This window comes from Nicotiana sylvestris, chromosome 12 (assembly GCF_000393655.2).
Source record: "Nicotiana sylvestris chromosome 12, ASM39365v2, whole genome shotgun sequence".
Classification (NCBI taxonomy): Eukaryota; Viridiplantae; Streptophyta; class Magnoliopsida; order Solanales; family Solanaceae; genus Nicotiana; species Nicotiana sylvestris.
Window position 1 is genome coordinate 151,295,048 of NC_091068.1, and position 8,964 is coordinate 151,304,011.

The 8,964-nt window shown below is 36.6% G+C and overlaps 1 protein-coding gene across 1 annotated transcript; it reads right to left on the reverse strand.

The window, feature by feature from the left end:
• Positions 1-3,594: 3,594 nt before the first annotated feature.
• Positions 3,595-8,624, reverse strand: LOC104214848 (peroxidase 22.3-like). Its single transcript, XM_070164668.1, has 2 exons — positions 8,145-8,624; positions 3,595-3,663 (listed from the first exon to the last, which is right to left on the reverse strand). Exons 1-2 carry the CDS (start codon positions 8,622-8,624, stop codon positions 3,595-3,597), a joined length of 549 nt encoding a protein of 182 aa, XP_070020769.1.
• Positions 8,625-8,964: the final 340 nt, after the last annotated feature.

Consider the following 8,964-nt stretch of genomic DNA (forward strand, 5'->3'; position numbering starts at 1 on the left):
AGCCAAACAAATCAAACCTAATAATGGTTTGATTATGAAAGCAATATTAAAATCCAATTTCAACGATTAACAAAAGGCAATGGAATTTAACAATTTCAATTTAACAACAACGCAACTAATCACACTGCTCCTGCACAGAAGCTACCATATCTAGTGATATTTGATCATTCAATATCTAATTAAGCAAATGGCTACTCAAAATTATATGCAGAACTCCATTACTGACCTAACTAAGAAAACATGATGTCCTAACTTGTAAGCAAATTTAAACATTATGACCAGGTCCATTTACACAATGCTGGTTTTAGATTACAGAATATTCGACCAAAATCGAATCCCATATCCATTTTTAAACCAAACTCAACCTCTAGAAGCACTATCATTGACAAACATATAAACGTAAATATATTCAAACTAAAACTTGAAATAAAGACAGAATTAAACTCTTCTAATGAGAATAAATGGCCAACATGCTTCAAATCTTCCTGATTTCCATATCACAGAAGGTTTTACAGTGGGTAGAATGAAAATATACCTAGAAATGAGTGTAAAAAGGGGTAAGATTCAGCAGTAGCAACAACAAGACCCAGCAGTAGAAATACACCACGGAAAACCAATTTTTTTAACCAAATTCAAGCCAATAGAAGGATCAAATGATGCTCAATAATCAAAATGCAGCCAACACTTGAACCAAACACTTGAAAACCAACAAGTTCAAATCATTTTTAACCTCTGATTATTCAGGAATTATTTCAGAAATGAAAAGCCTCAAGAATTTCAGAAATTTTAATGGAACAATAATAATTTGTATTTTTTTCCATATTTTTCTGAATGTTTTTCTTTGTGTTTTCCAGGACCCCTTCTAACTCTTAAGCTCTATATCTCTTCGATCCTCCTCTTTTCAGTTTGTTCATCCCTTTTAAATAAGCATTCAGCTTAGTGCTTTCTCCATTACCAATTTACCTTTTCAATTCTTAGTTGTCCACTTAACCTAATTAGTGTAATTCTAACCCTACCACTATTGAGAAACTTTTTAATTAGGTGAACACTTAAATAATTCCCACTATTATCTTAAAGTTTCAGTTTTTAAACTTGAAATTCATGGACCAGGCTGAACCCAATTCATATCATTTTAGGCTATTCGATCTTTATACAAACAAACTCTCCCAGCAGACTGCCTAATAGCTCTTAAAATGAAACAATTTCAATTTTTCAATAAAATTAGCAAGAATCAATTCAAGAACTACTATGAGTTTAAACTACTGAGAAACAAAATAAAAACCAAACAAAATCAACAAACAATCTATTAACTAAAAAAACATAGAATAAAACTGACCAAATAAATATTCTAATAACAGAAAGGAGTAGAAGAAGATAATAATATAAGGAAATAGAAAATATTAAAATCAGGAAATCTACCTCCAAATATTTGAATATTGTCTCTAATTAGGCCTTTAATTTTCTTCGAATTGTGGCCGGAATAGACCTTAATCGAGTGTTCTCGACTGAGAATACACAACTAAGGTCGATTTCGACCTCAAACCTTCAAACATCCAACGATTGGGATTTTTGGGATTTGGGGTTCATTTTTTTCAAATCCAGATTCGAGGGGTTTCAAGGGTATTCGAGGGAAACTAGTGATGGATTAGGTATGAGGGGGTCAAGGCGGTTGTGTGGTGTTAATTTAGGGTCGATTGGGTAGGTTATGGTTCAAGGATCTGAATTTTTATCAGATATTCGACAAGTTCTGAGATGATTCGAAGGTAACAGGTTAATGATTCGGAACGGGGAGATGAAGGAGAGTCGATGGTGTTAATTTAGGGTTGTTTGGGCACCGTCCACCGCCGTGGGCGATTTTCGGCGGGCGGAAGACAGTGGTGTGTCGGTTGTTCTCTGAAGAGAGACAAATGAGGGGGGGGGGGGGTTCTGAGAGGGGTAAGGGTTTGGGGGTTGGGGTTTGATATATTAAATGTTTGATTTAATTAGGGCAGTTGGATGATTGGAATCCAACGGCTCTGATTAAATCGTAAATGGGAATGGGGTCGTTTTAGTTTCAACTGGGGCGGTCCGGGTGAGGGAACGAGTCGGGTTGTGAGGGAGGCTTTGGACCGTTCGATCAGGCTGATTCAACGGCCTAGATTGAAACGCCTGAAACATCGTCTTTTGGTTGAGGCTGGAGACGGACCGGGTATGTGCCTAGTTTTGGGTTGGACTGGGGTAAAAAAATTGGTTTGGGCTTGGGGATTAAATTGGATTGGCCCAATTCCGATTTCCTTCTCTTTTATTTAATTCTTTTCCTTTTCTTTTCTTCCTTTTTCTTTCAAAATTTGAAATTAAAATCCTAATTAAATTATAAAAGACCTAAATTAGCTTTAAAATATTAATTAACTTTAAATAATACCTATCACAAATAATTAAACACTAAATTAAAAGAAAATCTCACAATTTGACCAAAATACAAAAATATGTTATTTTTGTGAATATTCATTTTTGTAAAACACCTAATTATTAATTATTTCGAAAAATGTAAAAATCAAAATATTAAATGCAAAATGCTATATTTTTTGTATTTTTAATGCATTAATGAAATTAAACATGCACACAAACATATGCATACAATCAGGAAAATCGCACAATAATTCCTAAAAATAACACATAATTAAAGAAAATGCCTAATTTTGGGAATTCTTTTGGAGTATTTCGTATGAGGCAAAAATCACATGCTCACAACAGACATCTGACCTGCTAGAGCTGCTCAAATAGAAACTGCAACTCTACCTTCTGAGAGGGTGGAATATACCTATCTAGAAAGATACGGGTGAACCTTTCCCAAGTCATGGGAGGAGAATCTGCTGGTTTGCAAAAAACAACCATCTAGGGGCCCTTCTTTCCATCCGGAAAGTAGCAATGTCCACCCCATGGGACTCAATATCCTCATGTTGTGCAGTCACTACAAAAATATTGGAATTATCTACGAACGTCGTCGCTAAAATGCTTGTATCTAGTAGAATCTTTTGATAATTCGTCGCTAAATGAGATTAGTGACGGATTTTTCTATTTAGCTACAGAATTTGTCCGTCGCTAAAACCTGATTTCTTTAGTAGTAAGTCTATCCCTATACCGATCAATGAAGTCCTGGGGATCCTCATGTCGCTCACCTGCAAAAACAGGAGGATGTAGCCTGGTCCATCAGTCCAATAGCTTCTGCGGCTCACCGGCCGCAACTGGTCTGGGCTCAGGTACAACTGCTGCCACTGGCTGGGCTCCGCCCATAGGTAGTGCACCCAAGGTCTGATATACGACAACTTCATGCCCTGGAGCCTGAGCGGTAGGGGTCTGTACTCCCCCTCCCGCATGTGATGTGGCCGGTTCTGCTGGAAATAAACCAGTCCGAGTCATAGTATCCATGTACCGTAAGATACAGCCTATGACTTCCTGGAATCTCAATGCTGATATGAAATCTACCAGGGCTGGCTCTATTGCAGGCACCTCTCCCTGCTTCTCGATAATAGGATCCTCTACTGGATCAGCTAGTGGCATAGATGGAGCAACTCTAGGACGTCCTCGTCATCTACCCCGGACATGAGCCCTCCCTCAGCCTCTAGTAACAGGGAGAGCAACTCCTTCCTGATCTGAAACATTAGCTACACTCGTTCTCATCATCTGTGAGAGAATAAGAGAAAGATACTTAGTATCACACATCAACTGCACGATATGAAATAAACAAAGAGTAGTTTCCTAACACCCTATAGCCTTTCAAAGATAAGCATGGGCATCTCTGTATCGTTCAACAAGACTCTATTAGGCCTGCTCATAACTTGAGAGATCTATATGAATCTAGTGCTCTGATATCATGTTGTCATGACCCAATTCTCTTATAGTCTATGATGGCGCCCACCGTCGCCGCTAGACAAGCCAACAGTAAACTAACTACGTGATTTCCCTTTTAAATAAATTTTTAAAGTAATTAGATTTTTCCTTAATAAAAAGATTTAAGAAACAACAGCTTAAATATATAGAACAAAAGCAGCTGAGTGCAAATCATAACCATAGTAATAATTCAAAATCACAAGTCTACTAGTGTGTGCCAAGACCCGATGTCACAGTGCATGAGCACTAATAGATTCTACAAAACTCTAGCTACTCTTTGAGATAGAAATTGACAGAAATGAATGTAAATGAGAGACACTAGGTGCTGCGGAATGGCTTAGTAAGCAGCTCACCATTAGGCCTCCGGATAACGGGGATGCGCGCCCGTGTGATCACCATATGCACTTGCCTCAGATCCTGCATGGTCAGTGCAGAAGGGTAACATGAGTACATAAACAACATGTACTCAGTAAGTACCAAGTCTAACATCGAAGAAGTAGTGACGAGGATTCGACTTCGACACTTACTATGGGCTAATAATATGAATACAAAATTTCTAAATGAACACGGGATATGTGAATAATAATTACAACTCATTAGTAAGAAGGAACAAGAAATTCATTCACAAATAAATAATTTCCGAGTAATTTCCTATCATTAATAATAGTTTCCTCACAAGCCACAAATAATATCAAGTATAATTAGGCTCCGAGTATTATTAAGCACGATTTATGCCGAGGTCGTACGATCCAATCCAGAATAATGTGTACACTGCCGAAGGACGTGTGGCACGATCCATAGTTGCATCTATTCTACCGCCGAGATATTCGGCCCGCTCTACAAGAATTTAGGATACTTTATAAGCATTTGACTTAACATTTTTACAAGGCTAATACACAATGTAATACAAGTTCGATTAACGGTCAAGTAACCCGCCAAAAAATCAAGTATGTGAAATTCGATCTTATACAATTCCTTTATCAAGTTCCAATATGATTTAGATAACTTAATTAACAAGTAAGGCACAAAAATTACAAGTATTTCATGATTTAGGTCCTAAACTACTTGGACATAAGCATAATTAGTAGCTACACACGGACTCTCGTCACCCCGTGTGTACGTAGCCCCCACAAATAGAAGCAAATATAAATTTAAATCATCTATGGGGTAAATTCCCTCTTACAAGGTTAGGCAAGAGAATTACCTTGTCTCAAAGCTCCCTTTCCGGTCACAATTTCGTTCTAAAGCCTCAACTCAGTGCCGAACAATCCAACAATAGCCAAATTTAATATAAATTAATGTTCAAAAGTTCTTATTCTAACTATTAGAGTTATCACCCAACCCAAATTAAAGGATTCCTAAAATTAATCCTCGCCCTACATGCCTAGATTCGAAAAATATTCGAAGAAAGTTGTTACCCATAACCTCACGAACTCAAATATATAATTTCCACTCAATTCCATAGAAAATTTTGAGGTTAAATCCCATTTTTATCAAAGCCTAGCTTTTTAATCTAAACCAAAATTTTCACTAATTTACATGTTAAAATCGACCCATAAACTATGTATTTAACTTACATTAGATAGAAATTACTTATCTCAAATAGCTAGTGAAAACCCCTCTCTAACAAGCTCAAAAATCGCCCCAAGAAATGCAATGAATGAACCTAAAATGCTTAAGTCCCGACTTAAATTAAGGTTTTTGCCTCCAGGTCTTTCGCATCTACCGTCACTGGGCCACATTTGTGGTACCGCTTCTACGGCATTATGTCCACTTCTGTAGAGTTCCTCAGGCCCAGCGATGGCAGCTTCTATGGACGGGATCCCGCTTCTGCGACGAGCGTGTCGCTCCTGCGGCTTAGGTCGCTTCTACGTTTTCCCCACAATCACCCGTACCTGCGTTCCATGTCCAAATACTCCAAAGACGCTTCTACGGCCAAAACCACACACCTGCAAGCTCTCACCTACAGCCAAAAGCTCACAGGTGCGGGCACAATAGAACTGGCATACCAACAGCCCTTTTGAGTCTTAACTCAATCCACGCATCGTCCGAATGACATCCAGGGCCCCCGAGGCCCCGTCCAAACATACCAACAAGCTTAAAAATCATAAAACGGCGTCCAAACATACCAACAAGTTTAAAATTTTAAAACGGACTCGCTCGAACCCTTGAAATGCAGAAAATAACATTAAAAGTAAGTATCACAACCCAAAACCAATAGGATCAACTTATGAATTTCAAATTCTTCCAACTTCCTCCGAACGCACCAAAACATACTTAAACTAATTGGAATGACACCAAATTTTGCGTGCAAGTCTTAAATCATCATACAAAGCTATTCCCAGGATCTGAATCCCAAACGGACCTCGATAACATCAATACCTACTCCAAACCAAATTTAAAGAACTTTAGAACCTTCAAGGTTCCAACTATCAATATTAAGCACTGAAACGCTCCCGAGTCATCCAAAGCCCGATTTGAACATACGCCCAAGTCAAAATCATCATACAAACCTATTGGAACCGTCAAATCCCAGTTCCGAGGTCGTTTACTCGAAATATTGACCAAAGTCAAACTTAGCTCTTTTTGCCAACCTTAAGGAACCAAGTGTTCCAATTTCAACCCAAACCCTTCAAAATCCCGAACTAACCATCCCCACAAGTCATAAAATAGTTAAAGCACATACAGAGAGTCTTATTTAGGAGAACGAAGATCTAGAAAGTAAAACGACTGGTCGGGTCGTTGCAAGGGGAAACCCATAAAAGCTCCAAACTTCGGCCATGACAAAATTTAGATCGATAAAAAATGAAAACTTTCTTCACAATTGTTAAAGGAAATTATGAGATTTTGTAGAAAAGGTCTTGTAGAATCGGTGTTGAAAGATGGTTGATTTCAAAGAGAGAAAGAGAAAAATCCTTTAGCATGAATTGTGATTGGGGGCTGTGTGGGGAAGAAACGAATTGTGAGGGTTTAAAGGGATTTACCAAATTAAAAGGATACAATCAAGGGATACTTAATTATTTTAAACTAGTTCGTATATAATTAATAAATTATATATGAAGGTGTAGTTAAGTAAAACCTCTTTAGTGAGTAAATAAGCTTCTAATATTATATAAATAAGTAAAAAATCTCTATTATATATTATAAATGATAAACACAGGGAAAGACTTAAAATATATTCTAAAGATTAGTTGATTTTTTTCCTCTCTAAAGATTAGTTGATCACAACACTAAAATATGAGCAGATACACCTAAATGAGCTAATGTAAGTCATCACGTCATTTGCTTATGTGTTTATTTATAATGTATAGCACTACATTTTAAATTCAAGTAAAGATCACGTTTAGCTGCGGTCGAAACTAGTCGAAAAGTATAAAATTTATATATTTTTGTTATAAAACAGACACAAATGTATATATATACAAAAAATATAAATTTTTTCTGCTATTATTTTGATAGCGGTTATAAAATGTCATTTTCTATTTAAATTCACCCACAAACCACAATAGCAAAAGCCAACTGGGAGCCATAAAATTAGGCATATAATTCCTAACAACTAGTATTAAGATAAATCACGTATTTTTAGAACCACAAATTAAATATAATTGTAGCCCGATTTTGACCATATACAAAATTATTATATGGATTCATCGTAATCATTTATTGTTCAAGTATCTTTAGGAGTTTTCCACGTCAAAATAACCATTAAAGTTTTATTATGTTTTGATCTTCCTATTTAGTTTTTTTGATTGATATTGCTATATATTTTTTATACCATTTTCAAGGTAAATACTGAAGCTGGTGGTGATGTATCATCTCCCATGATCAGATGAACTGGACAAATTAAAGAAGTTGGAATGATGATAACGAAGGAAGATGCTTCCTTGCGCTATGAAAAAGAAAAGGGTGTTGGGTTGATTAAACCTCTTAGGGCTTCGATACCATGAAAGGCTCTGTTATTCAATAACCAAAACAAACAACATTCAATACATTCCAGACAAAAATAAGACTTCTAACCCTATAGAATTCTGTTTTCATTAAACTTACATCCTAGAGTTTTAGTGTGATTAGGAGTCATTCTTTAAAGTAAATACAATCTCTCGCTAATTCACAAATGACCACACAACTCTACAAAGTCTCAACATTCACAATAAACTTATTTATATGGAAGAGAGGCTCTTCAAATGAGTAAAACAAAATCACGATTACACTTGAAAACAATCAAATTCTTGAAGCACAGCATCATTAATTACTACTCCCTCTAATTAGTTCACCTTCCTGCAGTTTACGCGAATTTGACCTTGATCCCCGGTCAATGGCTTGATATTTCCCATCTTAATCATAGACTCAGCGAAATCTTTAGCGAAAGTCCCAAGGTTGGTACTATATATTTGAACAAGGTTATCAGTTTGTCCACCACTAAACAGTGCTTGATCAGAGTGCAGAAGCCCTTTCTTGCACAACAAGTTACTAAAATATTCCGTGTCAAAAAGAACTGGCGTTGGATCAAGAGGAGCAAGGTTGGAATCACCTCCACTACGTGGACAATCGGCTTGGCGTTGACTTGCAAAGGTTGAGTCAATGTTGTTAGTCTCGTTATAGATACGATCTCTGAAAGTGAAACATTGCGCAAACCCTAGTGTATGGCCACCAGAGAGCGCGACGAGATCTTTTTCATCCAAGCCTTGGTTCTTGAAGTTGTTGATAAGTGCAGGTAAGTCCAAGAATGGAGGTGGGATGTCGTTGTTGGCCATGTTTCTATTTGCTGTAGTGGAGTCTCTTCCTCCCAGTTGCACTTCCCACGTTGGTCCACCTAATGTTCATGAAATTAAAAACCATCTACTACTACTTAATAGTTAACTTTAATTGTTAAGGGTTCATTAGTAGCCATTGCAGCTAGCATATCACTAAGCATTTATAATACTATAACTTGAACTAATATAGTATTTGAGTATAATATTAACCATGGAAAAATATTCTCCTCGTCCCAATATTTTGATATATTTCGGATTTAGGAAGTCAAACTTCTCAATTTGATCGCGAATTTAAACATAAAATTTTTAATTTTTTTAAATAATATTTACAAATTAAAAA